Source organism: Nuphar pumila, chromosome 13 (genome assembly GCF_984573655.1).
Source record: "Nuphar pumila chromosome 13, dmNupPumi1.hap1.1, whole genome shotgun sequence".
In the NCBI taxonomy this organism is placed as follows: Eukaryota; Viridiplantae; Streptophyta; class Magnoliopsida; order Nymphaeales; family Nymphaeaceae; genus Nuphar; species Nuphar pumila.
Window position 1 is genome coordinate 69,505,180 of NC_143261.1, and position 16,334 is coordinate 69,521,513.

The following is a 16,334-nucleotide window of genomic DNA, read 5'->3' on the forward strand; positions in this document are numbered from 1 at the left end:
TGCCTGCCTGAATTATTAATCTTTGCATCTGGTGCCATGCCTAATCTTGCACATTTCCATCTGCTCTTTGAACATCATTGCCATGCCCAGGATTCTAACTCTTATATTGCAACTCAAATGATTATAAGGGCTTGATTCAGCCCAACCAGGTTGAGCACTCAGCCTTTCTCAGAAAAGGAAGAATATGAACTGTGGCAAAAAAATCAGAAAAAGAAAAAAGAAAGAGAGATGTAACTCACTGAAGGAGACATAAAATATAGTAAGGGTAAGGGCTCAAGACTTCTATAAAATCCTATCCATTCTTTTGTTTGTATCCTTAGGAGCTAATCAATTTGTGAATTTTTCCACCAAAAACAAATGTACATCATAATTACCTGAATAACAAAGGCTTCAAGGCTTGTATCTTCACCATCTGAATCAACTCTTCCAGAATAGGGATCTTCTGTACCTTGAATTGATGATAATTCGTACACTCTCAAACATGAAACAAATGTTTGCCATGTAGAAGCCAGGATCGCTACAATTAAAGAGAAGATTACAAATAAATATAATAACAGAGACAAAGAGAGAGGGAGGTGGAGAGTGAGGGATAAAAAAATAATAATAATAAAGAAAACGCAGAACCTAAGCCTTGGGTACTGTATGAACTTACCAACAAATTCTGCCTCTCCAAGGCTCCGGAAACTTTGAAATAACTGGATTAAGCACTTCAACACCTGATTAAAACTTAATTAGTGATGAGCTGAACATATGTGAAACAAACTGATGGCATGGTTAAATGCTGAAATGCAAGCTACGATCACTCCAAAAGAACACTGTGAACAAATTTGGGAGATTCATAAGATACCCGCCCACCTCCATCCTAATGCTCCAATCGTCTGGATCCTCAGACTGCACGGGAGCTTGTAGGATATAAGAAAACTGTTCCATCCATGCTTTAAACATTGGAACCATCAAGTCTCTCGTTTCTGACTAAATAAAAGGAAGAAGATCAATTGAATCACCTTATATTGCAATTAATATGGCACAAACAACATTATGCAATATAATTTGGTGCTACATATAGCATACATGTAACATGATGAAGTGATACCTTGTAGACACCACTCATTGACCCCAACGTAGAAACACAAGAATGAACTATTGAAAGAGCTTTGGTTCTCATAGGTTTATCATAGATCTGGAGATGAACACAATGGCAAGAATGTTACACAACTTGTTGTTATAACATCTAATAGCTAATACTGGTTGCTGATGGGCAGCAGGTTAATCCCATCTAGGTTAGAAATGAGGCTATAAAAAGATGATCGATGTCATCAAGAGGGCAGTGAAAATAGCTTTACAAACTAACATGGTGTGACGAGACGATCGTGTATAAGTTTGGAAACAAAATAGGCACTAGTCTTGGTACTGATGTATCATCCAAGTCACCAGATAGAAGAGCCAAACATCTCAGGCCTCCATGAACTGCAAAGTACAGAACAAGAAAGGACAAATAGCATTACAAAACCATGGGATAACAAATCATGCAATAGTTCAGTAACAGAGAATTTACCCATGTATATTTCTTCAGAACAGAGGTTCAGGAAAAATAACTGATTGAAATACAGAAAGCATCATGAAACATCTGCAGCCTTTACCTCCGTGCACATTGGTTTGGTCACTAATCAGCTTCAAGAGAAATGGCATCAACTCAGGCCATTCCTCTGGCCAGTCATAATGTGCAATGGATGCCACTGCCATGCTAACCGCTGTGCATATCTTGCCATGAGAGTCATCCAAAGCCAGAAGCAGGAGGTTTCTTATAGCAACCTGGCAAATTTAGTGATGAAAACATTTAAATGAATCATCAGCCAATAACTTTCAAGTTTCAAACAGAAGCCAAACATGGATTTGAAGGGAAATGTCATAATATGATAGTTTTACAGAAATGCACAGCAGTTAGAAACTCTGCAGATTCTGTGTATTCACAGAAACCCGGAAATTTCAAAGTATTGACAGTAATTGAGGGTGTAGCTTATTAATCTTTTAATGGAGGTTATCTTGGAATGATTAAGTTGCATAAATCTTGAAAGCAAAGCCTTCCATAGCCTGATAGAGGGCAAAACCTGCTTACCGTCATGAAATAAGAAAAACCCATATGTTGGAGAATTTGTTATGAAAATTGAAATGCATCAAGTATTATTCTTGTTCTCAAACGAAAGAAAATTGGGACCTAACCTTTTCCATGGATGAAACCACTGGATGCACGTAATTTGGATCATCTTCCTGCCAGTGCTGTTTGACGAATTGCTTTAGCAAAACTGCAGCTAAGTGAGAAGGTTAAGTTTTGCCCGATACTTAAAAGAAGTCTTAAGATATGCATAAAAAACAATTGCAATGCAAGTCTATTGCAAAAAGGATTGCATTCTAAATATTTCACTATGTTTTCGATTGAAGTAGGATATCTGGCGTAGTCCCATAGGAAGCTCTTTGTTGATCGTGACCTTGGATAATGCAGCTCCAAAACCTTCAAATAAAGTACGCAATGTAAAAAATCACAGCAATAGGTCACACACCAAAACTAGTATAAGCCTTCAAATAAAGTAAGAAATGTAAAAAATCTCAACAATAGGTAACACACAAAAACTAATTCAAGTTTCAAGAGTTCCTGAACAATAGAAAAGACAAAACATGGGCGTGTTTCAAATGAGGAAAAAAGGATAAGAAGGGAATTTTCAGGCCAAGCATATAACACCTTGGAGATCTCTGGATTTAAATTAATGGATGATGAACACCTCTTGCATTCCATATGTTAGTTATACCGTTCCTTAAATTGCAGCCATAGAGAATAATGGTAATAGCAGTACTTTAAAACCCTGAATCCAAATTCTTTTTTTTCTCTTTTAACATGCAGGATGAATTTGCAACCAACCACAGAATCACTTTTTCATTTTCTCTTTGAGAGAGTCAATCTAGGGGATTGCCCCCAACTTGATTGTTAAGATAGTGCGACTCTAACCATTCAGCCATAATATTCGATCGCCACTTTCCACCAACAAACCATTATTATGAAACTAAATGACAATTGGCCAATACTTTGGTGGCGGCAATTACTTTCATCAGCGTTTATACAAAATTTTACCCAAAAATCATCACGATGCAACTCAGATACAATCTTTAGTCATCCACCGAACATCAACTTCGCATATAAAACACCAAAAAAGGGCGAAAACAAAAACACCGTGGTGTTTTGACTCATTTCGAATCACCATCCGTGAACCAGAAACCACCAAAAAGCATAACTTTTCCCAGTAACGAATCTAAGAAGTAACATTTCGAAGTCCAAATTGTTGCAGAAAAGAAAAAATGTATCAGGTTTCATCATCGGACTCAGTCCGGTCTCATTACTGGTTCATCAAACTTCCTGAATGTTCCTCTATTATTCTAATTTGCTATGCCGTTTTGGTTTTGCTGTTGTTTCTCCTGCAAGGTGATCACTCAATCACCTTAACCTGCACCCAATTCTTCCGATCTCGTTACTGAATTTCCTTCCATCCCATTCAAAAAAACAACAAAAAGGAAACGAAAAAAAAAACAGAATTCGAGGACGAGAGGCAGGGTCGGTACCGGGTTGAGAAGACGCCGCCTTGAGGGAGGCCTCGGCGAAGGATCGGACGTCTTGGTTGGTGTCGAGCGTGGCGGTGAGGCAATTGAGCAGCCATTGCTGGTCCTGATCCATTCCTAGGCTCGGGCAATCCATCGACAGCCGGGGAAACCCTAACTCTATCCCTAATTGAGGAAGAAAGAGATCAAGGAGAGGATCTTCGCCCTTTCGCAGGCTATATAGTGTGAGAGAATGAGGGAGTTGGGGAGGGAAAGGTGAGAGCAGGACGAGTGTGTAGGGCGGAAGGAAATGAAAACTTGGGCCTTTTTTAGTTTTTTTTTTCGCTTTTCCTAATTTTGTTTTCCCGCTCTATGGCTTTAGGGCTTCAAATGGATCCGGATCCTTTTGGTTTTGGATCATGAATTGGATCCAGTTAGCGGATTGTTGGCCGTGTGGGTCCCGAAAGAAACTTGATATGGATTCGGTCAGGAGTCCGTGGCCTGTGTCCTGGTTTAAGTAATGGCCTCAAACGTTGCCGATATTTTGAAATGTTGTGATTTTATCGTGATAATTTCAATTTGTGATATTACGATTAAAAAAACATAATGTTTTCACAATATTTTCTCCTAGAAAAGCTCGTTTCTCAAGATACCACGAGATTATGCTTCACCAAATATTTTCCTGGTAAGCCAGTTTGGGTGTGTGTCCTTGGTGACACGATCAGACACACTGACACGTATAGACATTATTTTAATGTGCTAATAATAATTTCATTGATATTATTTCAATAAAAATACATTTTTTACTATCAAAATATTAAAACAAGATATTAAAAGAAAACTAGTTTCTTTGTGTCTTATTTCCCAACAAGTTTTCAAACTTGCGAGTCGAACTCGTGTCATGTGTCCTTATGCCAACGTATCTTTGTCACATTGGTAACAATGGCTTTCCTATCATGTTATATACATATATATCATGCGTGATGGAAAAGCCCATTTTTTTAATAGGGCCTTTTAGACCAAAGGCTTTAGCGATGGTAAAGCACGAAATGATGCACAAAAATACAATGGCCTAGGGCGCGTCAGACCCTCGTCCGAACGTTCTAGGATATGGGATAATATATATAGAGAGTAATGGGTAGGTGCGAAAATAGGTGTTAAATGATACTTGCTAAATAATTTTTTAATGCTTTTTATTTTATTTTTAAATTCTAATCCATAAATATGTGATTTATATACTTGGTTGTTTAGTGGTCAGCTCTTTAAGTGTTCAATTTTGACACATGGGTGAGATTTTATAATGTTCAAAAAATCAACAATCCAAAATCTTTGTAAAATTTTTAAGCTTCAAATATCGTTTTTTTTTATAAAACACATGATCCAGATTTGGTTTGCTCATAAATCGATCATGCCAATGCATTTATGGGGTCGAAACTGCAAAAAAAAAACACCAAAACGACAAGAAAACCCATTTAACATGTATTACAATGGCTAGAATATGAGAAATGAAATATGAGAACTGAAATACAAAAACTAAAAATATATTTTTAGCATTTTTTTTGCAGATCCAATCATGTAGATGTGCTTGACATGGTTAATTTGCTAGGAATCAACCATTGGATTGTGTAATTTCGATGAAAAGGTGACATGCTTGAATATTTATGAAGATTATGAGCCATTGCTTTTAAAATCTTAAAAAAATATCATTTTTGCATGATGATCAATATAGAGTTATTATAAAACCAATCGTGTAGATCACATCCATAAGGTTAGATTTAAGAGAAAATAACAAAGAATCTATGAAACTGTCTGTTCACACATTAATTCTTATATTCTAGTGACTCCCGCTCCCTATATTTAGGGTAATTGAAATATGTTTATCAACTAAATATGTTTAGTGGCATAAACCAAGATTTTTCATATAGTTTTTTTTTTATTTCAAAAATTTCACCGTAAGTATGTGATTTAGACGTTTGTTTTTATAAAAACAGATCATCTAATTAAACATGTATAAGAAAGATTTTTTAAGGGTTGAAAACCAATAGCTTAGAATATTTATAAATATTCAAACATAAAAAATCATATTTTATTTTCTAATTATGATGATTTAACAATCGATTCCTACAGGTAATCAAGCCCTAATTTACATTTTAAGAGCAATAAGTTGATCTCTAGCCGAGAGAGAGAGAGAGAGAGCACTTGATGGTTACATTATCAAAAAATTTGGACCTTCAGAATTCTGGATATTTATGTCAGCCAAACCATGCAGAAGTGATTAATTATTGATAACATTTTATCTCATCACGAAGAATTATCAAACGAAGAACATTTAAAATTTGACGAAATGGAAAATCACCCTGTTTCTGTCATTTGAAAAAGTCATGAGGGTAATAAGATCATAAAACCAACCGTCCCACTGCGCAGGGTTACTTCCGAGGCTTCTCGAACCCACCCTTCTCTTTTCCAACTTCCTCATTTTATTCCCATATATAGTTCTGAAGAAAAAGTGAAAAAATATCGTTTCAGTGAGGCGAAAACCGAGCAAAGATGATCATCTCCCGTTTGCTTCGTTCGCAATCGCTTTCTATCCCAAAGCTAAGGTGAGCCGCGGTCTTCTACATTCTCCCTCTAATATTTTTGATGGTTTTATGTGAATTATTGTTGGTGATCGCGATTTGTGAGATGGGTGGTCTTGTTGTCCTTGTGGGGTATCGTTCTAAACTGAACTCGCCATGCCCCAGATTGCGAATTTGCGAAGAAATGACGTTATTCCATGAGTTTGATTTTTGATTTGGGCGTGCGTTATTTTAGTGAATTATTCACTTTTTGAAGGCGTGGTTGCTGCGTGAGGGCGTATAACATATTTTTTGTGCGTTGCATGATGCTTTTTGCTTTTTCTCTAATCCCTGTTTCATTTGAAAGTGCAGTAGTTTCTTTGTATTGGGAACTGCTGCATTTTTTATATTTATAAAGTTCTTTTGAAATTTTTTTCTCATATAGTACTTTATGTTTACTGTGAATGTGTTTTTTTTATGTTAATTAAAAGGGAGTTTTTTCTCAGTTCCAATAAATGTCCATTCATGGGAAGTGTTAATCGTGAATGAGGTGGTTGCCCTTTTGCTGGGCTTTTCTTGTATTTGGATTCTCTGCGGTGTAAAATTTGGTCTTTTTAAGTGGAGCTCACTGCCAGGCCCTTAATTTATGCTGTCTCTTCGGTCAGTTTATACTGATGCAATATTGTGGGGCAGTCATGCTTCTGTTACTCTCAGGATCATTTACTATTGTTGCATTGAAAACATGTTTCAAGCTTGTAAATTGACTGTTGTCGAGGATATTTGGTTTGACAATATTGAACTTCTTGATGAATTATTTTGGAGACTCACGCGGTTGTGTTGAGGGTGATTTCAGAATCCCTCGGGTATATATTGATCATCAACAGTCTCGAGCTGCTTTTCACTATATCATTTAAATGACAAGTGATGTTAAAATAGCATGATAATATCCCTAACCGGGGAATTCAAAGGGAAAAGAAGAAATAAAAAAAAAAGAATGGTCGCGGTTTTGTTGAAACCATGTCTGAATCATTGCTTCTTTCTATCTGTCAAGACTTTGAGTATATGATGCTGTCATGTAAGTGATTATACCTTACTGGAATTGGATAGTGTATCATATCTTCTTTAGATTCCTTAGGGAGCTCTGATTCTGGATGCTCCTTTGTATACTAGGATGTTAAATATGGGTGTCATTCACAATTATGTAAAATAGTATATGCTCCCACAAGGCCAAGAATTGCTGAAAAATGATGAATGAGCGCTGAGATACAACCCAATTATTCTTTGCTATTTTCCAATCACCTACTATAAAAATCCAGAAAAACAGTAAAAAGGGCAGATAGATTGGCACGTTAGCTTTCCAATGCCACCAAGATGGCCTTGATCTGATGAGCGTTTTGAGTGAAACATCATCTGGAAGATAGACTTTTCGACTGTATTTCACCCTCTGACTAAAGGCCAGATTCACATGATTTTTTTGTGAACCTCACGAAGTTCGTATAAAATATAGGCGAGGATGAAGAAGTCAGCATAAACTATAGGTAAAAAAAAAAAAATCTGCGGGGATGAGGAAGTCCGCATATATTTTATGCGAGGATGAGTAAGTTTGCATATATTTTATGAGGAAAACCTCACAAAGTCTGCATAAAAGATATGCGGACTTCCTCATCCTCACCTATATTTTATTCAGGCTTCCTCATCCTCGCAAATATTGATCATTTTTACTTATATTCTATGCGGACTTCGTGAGGATTAAAAAAAAATTATGCGAATCTACCTTTTTAGTCAGAGGGTGCGATACAACCGAAAAGTATATCTTTTAGAGGACGTTTTTCCCAAACCCCTCATCATGTCAAGGCGATCTTGGCGGCATTGGAAAGCTAACACAAATTTGTCTCTCCCTTTTATTGTTTTTTCGATTTTCGACGTAGGTAGCCAAAAAACAATATAGAATAATCGGGTTAGGTGCAACTGTGCTTGTTCATCTATTTTTTCAGAACATTGTCGGGGCAGTATTTAAGTGTTTGTCATTTTTCAGTGATTCAGATGTCATTGAAAAGATATTTCTGTCTAGTTTCTTTGTTCTTTTTTGTATTTCTTCGGAATCCTTCAATTTTTGGATCGAAATCAGTAGTAAAGTCTGTTACAAAAGAAATTCACATATGAGGTTCGCATATGCGAATGTTAAAATAGTCATTTTCACGCCCAACATTGCTACTTTGGTCATTGGGCAGATTTTTGCAAATTATGGTGTTTTTGGGAAACATGTCATTTTTGTCATGCAATACGGTCATTTTTCGTATTTATTTTCTCTATGTACCCATGTTTAATCATGTTTGTTGTCATGTGTGCAGTGATCCAAAATGTTTATCTACATGCAGTAGATTTTTCTCAACAGGTTCTGAAAATGCACAAGAGCCAGTTAAAGTTGAGGTTGCAGAAACCATAAATCTTCCACCACCTCCAACAGAGAAGGTGTGGAGTTACCTGAACTTCCAGTGTTTTACTCGAGATTTTGATCAATGTAGATAGTTATTTTCTATATCAATCTGCTCTTACTACACAGTTATTCTATACTAACATCTATCCGCTCAATTGTTTCAGCTACTTGTGCTAGGTGGAAATGGATTTGTTGGTTCACATGTCTGTAAGGAAGCTTTAGGGAAGGGTTTGTCTGTCTGTAGTCTCAGCAGGTAGTAATCTATGATCCTCTAGAGAGGTGAATTTGTTGTAATAAATTTGGAGAGATGAATTCTCTATGCATGCCTATGCAGGAAGAGGCTGAAGTGTTTTATAGGAAAAATATAATGGTTGATGAAGTCACTTTTATTTGTCCGGAAGCAGTACTGTTACTTTTGTGCAATATTTGTTAAACTATATACAATACAAATATATATTTTCTGAGTAAGTATTTTACATGTATGTATTATATATGTATTGGTGCATATTATATGCATATGCATACATACACAAACACATACAAACACACATGCATACTTACATACACACTTGCAAAAACACATGCGTAGAAACCTACTTCCTTAACATCAACATTGCCAACGAGTTTTTAGGCTAGACTGCAAGGCCACAATCTTGTTAGGGAAGAACAATTAGAACTTCCTCCTCGTTATCTCCCAGCTCAATATTGGTTTGTGTCAGAAATTTGGACATGCTTTTGTACCCAGCAAAACTTCTAACAGGAAACCAGGTGACTGATATCGGTGGTATTTGGAAGCCATTACATTCTAAAAGGTTTTTTTAGAGAAAAACAAAAAGGAACATATTATGATATTTTTTGAATATTTCTTTGTTGAAAATATTGTGATAATATCCTGATATTCATGCTTTTAAGAAAACTCTTATTTCATCTTTACATTTTAAGTATATTTTATTTTTAATATAATTTTTAAAATCTATCTAAAATTTTCTGAAAAATAATGATAAAAAGGTTTTCTCTTCTTTTGCACAATTTTATATATTTTTTTGAATGCCAAGATTTTCTCGAGAAAATCCACTTTTCTAAAATCTCTTAAGAAAATCATTGCAGAGAAATAGCTGAGACCAGTATGGTGACAATGTGGAAAAAAGTAACTGTGGGCACCCTAATGCCTGCTAAAATTGGACGTCTTCTTCCTGCCATAATGTGTAGGCTGTTTTAGTGAGTCCCTTAAGAAGATTATGGCCTTACTGACACTGAATATCCATCAGATAAGTCAGTTGAATATTGCTAGTGTTAATATAAAAAAAATATGATTACTGAAGTTTTCTAATGGCAAAAATACTATGATAAAATTGAAAGTATCACACAAATATAGTTATTTTGATATTATCCTGACTAATTAATTTTACAAAGTAATTTCAAAATTTCCATTTTTATTATTTGTTTTGTTTATTACATACATTTTTTGGGTAAGAAGCCCACTTGGATTCAGAATGCCTCTTTGCTAGCCTACACCCTTTTATACGGCCTTCAACATGAGGCATAAAATGAAGCAATGGCTTAGGTTTTGGAGAGGTTGGGCGTAACCCCTAATTACCTCTTGTGGGTGGGTGATACACAGTATTCTATTTATACTGACAATCATAACCCCAGATAGGTTTAATTACAAAGAAGTATTGTTTACATAAATTTCAAGAATGCTACTTCTGAAAAAAAATACAAAGATGCCGTACTTATATAAAAATGCTATAAACGAAATATTAACATATATGAAACTCCAATTGTGCTCCCAGAATAAAATTTGAAATTACATATGCGCCATTAATAGGCACTGGCTAATGGTTGTAACTGGTTCTTATACCTACATCATAGAATCATATGGTATGATATTTACTGAAATATATCTTTCTAGAGGAACTGAATACCCAAAGTATGGAAGATTGAAGGCCAATTTTGATTTTCTCTTTCAAGTTCAGTCCAAGTTGGGTAGTCAAATATCAAGTGGCCAATATCAGGGTACTCTTGTTTTTATGGATGCTCAGGTTACTCATATCCAATCACTGCCAAGCCTAAGGAGACATGAGATGGCAAAAGACATTCCATGATTCCATCTATGCAGCTGAACAATGACATTGTGAGAGGAGGCTAAGAATATATATATTGCTATTGGGGCTGTTAACACAGTTTTAATAGTTGTAAGATTTGCAATACACTGGATTTTCTATAAGTATGCAACATGCTAGAAATTTTTGGAGGCCTTATTATCCTTTTATATTCTAAATGATCAATGATTTTGCTCCAGTACACACCTATACCTCTGTCAGTTCTTTTCCATCAACTATTGCATGAACTGTGACATATAATTTGGTGGTGTCGTTATGTAAAAACCATCCTCTATTTCAACGTGATCCAGTTTTTTGGTTATTTTACATAAAATCTGCTAAACATAAACATCTATGAATGCAAGGCATTTTTGTTTTTTGGAATCTAGTGGCTTTAGCTATAATCAAGTGTCATGTTAAGAAACCTTTTATCTGCCTGATATTTATTTTATTTGCTTTTTCAGATCTGGAAAGTCAACTGTGTGTGGGTCTTGGGCAGACAGTGTAGCCTGGTTCCAAGGTTTGGCATCAAGTACTTATCCTTTGTGTTGGGACTATGATACACATATTTTATTGTCCTTTTCTCAGGAGACCTGCTTGTACCTGGCTCATGGAAGGACGCCCTGGATGGAGTGACTGCTGTGGTATGTGGTTCATATGCAACATGCTTCATTTGAAAAGTTGCTTACTCAACGGAATCATGATTTTGTTATCCATGTTTAGTTGTCGATCTTCTGAGGGCATCTTTGTGTTCTTGCTGTGCATACATTTATGTACAATGCCTACATTGTGTTTTGTTTTTTGCCTAGTGCATGGAGGCAATTTGATGTTTGCTAGTGTTTAGGGATGTATGCATGTGAACTATGACAACTTTTATGCGGTAATACTAATGTCAAGAATCTTAGCTATAGCTAATACTTTCCTCCGCCTTTTAAAATGAAATAAATGTAAAACTATCACCTGGAAACTAGTAAATGAACAATGTAAGAATATAATAAAGTGTATTAGCTTGAACATCGAAGGCTCTTTATTTTTTATTTTTTATTTTTTCAAATGAGAACAATGAACAAGACTTGAATAGAAGAAGAAGGAGGTAGGCTTTCGTTCCTAAATGTGAAACACTGGTGGAAGTAATATAGGTAAATTTTGGTGCTTTGTAGAGCCTGCTTTTTTCAGGAACCTTGCTAATTGTTGCGGCTTGGAAGCTCTTGTGGCATGTGTCTTGTGCTAGGGTTTGGCACTAGGCTGTGCATAGACATGGCACGGTCATGAAGGCAATGATGAGCATGGATGTAACATGGTGCAGGGTGTGGAAGATGTGCTTGTGCTTATGGGTGCCCTGTGCCAAGGTTCGACATTTGGCTGTGCAAAGACGTGGCATGTGCTTTGGCATAAAGGAAGCTACCGAGCAAGGGCGTGTGCGAAGTGCAGTGAGATAGCCCCTTTGGAGCATGGATAGGCTGGCGATGGCGTGCAGGACACAACCGGGCCAACCTCGTAGCTTAGCAGGCCCATTTGGGGCTTGCACACATGTGCAGCAGGCCATAGGCCAAGAGACACACACAACAAGGGTGCACACACAGCGTGGCCATTACTGTGCACGTCTAGCATGCACAACAGTGGTTTGTGCAACGACGGGGGTGCAGGGCGCATCACGTCATAGAACGCAACGTGCATGACTATGCTGCAATAAGTGGCACATGCAACAACGTGCACGGAACACGTGTGTTTGCATGCATGAAACTTCAAGGCAAAATCCCTACATGCATTTTGAGTTGTTTGGGGCCAAGATTGAAAATTCACAGTGTAAATGGACCATGAAAACACATTGGTGAAGTCAGATTCGAGAAATGACAAAGTTGAAAAATTTATGGTTCTCCAAGGGTTTTTTGGGTTCCTCCTACCAGCGGGTGGGGAGGGGGGCGATAACTATCAAAACACCTATACAAGGTACTCATTTTTTAGTATGTTGGCCAACACTTGGCACAGGTTGAGCACGAGCGCCTCTATGTCGCACGAGTTGTACTGGGAGTGTATTGGAGTGTCCGTGTATAGTGAAAATCCCCAATGGGATGTGAGCATTGGCCTTGAGCGTGCAATTGAGGTACCTTGGTGCGGCGGTGTTGTCCCAACCATGCAAGGTAGCATGAGGTCGTGCGAGTGCATGCACGACGTCGATTAACGAGTTTGGGTGATACTCTTCGCTAAGGCATGAATCATCAACTGGTCTTCGGGCTGGGGGTCGAAAGGTCTTACCCTTTGGTGAGCGAGGTTCCGGTGGTGGTGTGCCCATGGGGTCACGATACGCCCCATAGTGTGCAAGGCAAAGTTCTCCATGTGCGGTTTGCTCCTCAGATGGCGATAACTAAGGAACACTGACTCGAGGGCTTGGCACGCATCAACAATGTCTAAGTGACACGTCATGCTCCTTATGACCTGCATTGGATGTTGGTTACGTTAGTAGTACCGCTAAGGCACATTTCAGCTTCGGTGACATTGTGCACTTGCCTGTGGGTGCGGCAAGGCATGTTTGGACCCCTTGGTTGGAGGTGCTAGCCGGTATGGGACGACTATGTACTTAAGTGGTTATCAGATACACGACAACCATGATCGGATGGATTCCTTGAAAGGAAGTTTGGTTAAGTGCAAGTTTCACTGTATACGGATTATGCGTAGTGCTGCACGGGCATTCAAAGGGTGCTAAGTGTGAAAATTTGGCCCTTCAAATTATGCCCGTGACACTAATCTCAGGCATGTGTCCTCAAAATTAAAGTTATTCAGTTCCCTTCATCATAACTCTGATGGTTGTTGGTACTGTTACATACATTTCAGTCCTCTTATTTGTTGGTGATAATGAAAATACTGGGAACTGTAGCCTGGAAATAAGTTCAGAAAAGTTAATGCCTGGATCTGACACCCTTCATGCCTGAATCCTCCAAGATTTGTATTTATGTCACACGAATACTCCATTTTGACTGCCGTTCCATATCCTTTTATATACAAGTTATATTGGAGAGTTCATAAAAATTACCATATCCCATTATCGGCAACCATATCCATGTGACATAGGTTTGTATGTTGCATCATTGGATACAATCAGCAATTCCTTCATAGAATTTCGTTTCTCCTCTGAACTATGATATGCTTTGTTGGCCCCCCTTCATACCAACTGAGCCTAGCAAAAATTTCTAAATGATAAATTGGCATTTCGACATAGCGTGGTGATAGATACCAAAACTTGGACATTATCAAGACTTGAATTAGGATTACTTGGGTGAATAAGTGCTTCATTTGAAAGGGCTTTTTAAAATATAGGCAGGAACTGCTGTGTTTCATGGGTTAGAGTACTGGGCTAGGGTGAAGTCAGAAGAAGTTAGACTGCCTGTTGGCTGAGATCTATATGTTAAGATCAGCAGTATAAAAAGAAAATAGAATAAGGAACACAATAATAGAATATGTTGGACAGACTTAATTAAAGAGAGAATTAAGGTGTAACCAAGTTGATTTGGGCATATCATGTGGACACTTGAAACTAACAGTACAAGTTGTGTGTATAAATAAGGGGTGTTATTCCCATTGTAAGTATGCCTCTTGCATATATTTTGTGAAGTTAATAAAATATTATTTTTATATATTGTGAGCTCTCTTGGTGTGTGCCCTTAGTGGCCTTTGTGAGTGTGCCCGTGCTGGCTGTTTGTGTTTGTCCATTTGGATACTTTGGTGGACATTTGCTCTCGTTTGGTGGCTGTACTCTCTTTACGAAAATTCGTTGTTGCCTAAGGGAACATTGTGAAGTAGCTTTAGAAAAATGCAAGTCATTTGTGACAGAAATCTGTGTTCTCAGATGAAAGATTTGGTATCCGGTAGGGGTGCAAGCTTGTTCAATATGGGCTGGATTGTGATAGATCTAAATCTGAGTCCAAATATTGGGCAGCAAGTCCAAAATCTGAATCCAAATTTGAATTCGACCAGATCTGGTGTAATAGAGTTAAATATGGATCTCTTAAACCACAATACTGGATCCAATAAGAAAAAGGCTGAAAACATGAATTTTACAAAAGTGGAAATGGATCAGATCAGCAAATGCATAAAGAAGCCAAATAGAAACAAAGTTATCATGTATATTTAGAAGATGCAAACTACCACTGGAAAAGAACACAATGAGAGGGAGAATATCACAAGGTTTTCAAAGGCACGAGGCATAATGAGACATTTTTTGGAAAATATAAACAGGGCATAAGCCTTAAGGTGTTTTGAGCCGTAAAGTTCTAAAATACTACCAAATTAATTTTTACCTATAAGGCATAAGTGAATAACAATAAATATAATCTATCACATAACATTAGACTCCCATTCCTTGATGTTTTGGAAAATCAAATACTAATAGAAATTGTTCCACCATAGGCCCACTCACACAATTAAGGTGATACATGATTGTCCATTCTCTCCTGAACATCCCAGGATCTTTTCCCCTTATGCACACCTGTGGTAAAATATTGGGAGTGTCTTGCTAGTGGGTGAGGGTGCGATCCTGGGGTTTTACCATCCAAGTATGGGGCTGGTCCACTTATGTTTTGAACCCGCCTAGAATGGTTTGACACCTTGGACAATTTTTTTTGTCATAAACAAACTGGTAGAAGTTAAACTTCTTGAATTTATGATGTCAACATAGTGACTAGATACTAGTATACATTATTATTCAATTTGAGAAGAATTTTTACATAGAAATTCAACCCATTATTAGTGGACTCTTTTATAAAATCAGTCATACAAGAATATGATTAGCCAAGAGCTTGGATAAAACTTTTTGTCATTTATCAATTGTACACCTTATGCATTTATTCTCATTTTTTATTCTTGTTTGATAATTTATTTTTATTATTTAATTAAATAAGGCCATAAAACTGCATAGCTAACAATTTTATATAATCGTGCTGGGCATGCTAAGAAATATATCATTTGCCACTATACTTGATATAAATAGATAATTATTAGGATTATCCTTTTCTTATTTACCTGAACTCTAGTGCATTGTAGTTATGTAGCCTAATTTCCTATCAAATGGGAGTTATCAATGATTACAGGAATTATCTTTTCAAATAGAGTCTACCTCTATTTTACTTATTTTATATTTAGTGTATAAAGTTGTTTTTATCGTCTCAAATTTAGGCTTACAACAAGGTTTTTAAATAAAAAAATTTAGACTTATTTTCAAGTGAAAAGAAAACGTTGAAAGTTGAAACTAACTAAATTATACCATGACTTCTTAATGATAAGCTCATTCTGGAGGCTTAGGCCTCTTCAAATAAGAGGCCTAGGCTTTTTATTCACTAGTGAGGCTTAAAACCTCGGAGGCAGGTAGAACCCATGAGGCATAAAAGGCTTAGCCTCTCAAACCTCAATTATAGCCTCTTAAACCCATAGAGTATGAGTATTTTTCTAACTACCAATCAGTGTCTTTGGGGAGTGATTAATAAGACGAGATTACTTTTTTTCTGAGTCAAGTTGTTTGTTATAAATATTGGATTAATGAATAACCCTTCAATGATAAAACACTTGTAGAGAGTGTATTTCTTTGTAAGGCCAGTTGTTGGTTTTCGGATATGCCTGCTGATGATTTTCATATGTTTTTTCTGTCGATCTCTTTCCTTTTGA

At 36.9% G+C, this 16,334-nt stretch overlaps 2 protein-coding genes across 2 annotated transcripts in view; one reads left to right on the top strand and one right to left on the bottom strand.

Annotated features, from left to right (window-relative positions):
* The window catches only part of LOC149818628 (ARM repeat superfamily protein), an 83,258-nt gene extending 80,948 nt beyond the window's left edge, over nucleotides 1–2,310 (bottom strand). Inside the window, exons 1-7 of the mRNA XM_089984484.1 lie at nucleotides 2,221–2,310; nucleotides 1,641–1,812; nucleotides 1,352–1,467; nucleotides 1,094–1,180; nucleotides 856–972; nucleotides 653–716; nucleotides 375–517 (exon numbers count right to left, since the gene is read on the bottom strand). Coding sequence (XP_089840610.1) covers nucleotides 375–517; nucleotides 653–716; nucleotides 856–972; nucleotides 1,094–1,180; nucleotides 1,352–1,467; nucleotides 1,641–1,812; nucleotides 2,221–2,229 — 708 coding nt within the window. The 5' untranslated portion in view covers nucleotides 2,230–2,310. The remainder of the gene's footprint in view (nucleotides 1–374; nucleotides 518–652; nucleotides 717–855; nucleotides 973–1,093; nucleotides 1,181–1,351; nucleotides 1,468–1,640; nucleotides 1,813–2,220) is intronic.
* A 3,738-nt stretch (nucleotides 2,311–6,048) lies between these two features.
* The window catches only part of LOC149818629 (uncharacterized protein At1g32220, chloroplastic-like), an 86,944-nt gene continuing 76,658 nt past the window's right edge, over nucleotides 6,049–16,334 (top strand). The window contains exons 1-5 of the mRNA XM_089984019.1: nucleotides 6,049–6,185; nucleotides 8,492–8,612; nucleotides 8,742–8,830; nucleotides 11,144–11,199; nucleotides 11,268–11,323. Of these exons, the coding sequence (XP_089840145.1) occupies nucleotides 6,133–6,185; nucleotides 8,492–8,612; nucleotides 8,742–8,830; nucleotides 11,144–11,199; nucleotides 11,268–11,323 (375 nt within the window). The 5' untranslated portion in view covers nucleotides 6,049–6,132. The remainder of the gene's footprint in view (nucleotides 6,186–8,491; nucleotides 8,613–8,741; nucleotides 8,831–11,143; nucleotides 11,200–11,267; nucleotides 11,324–16,334) is intronic.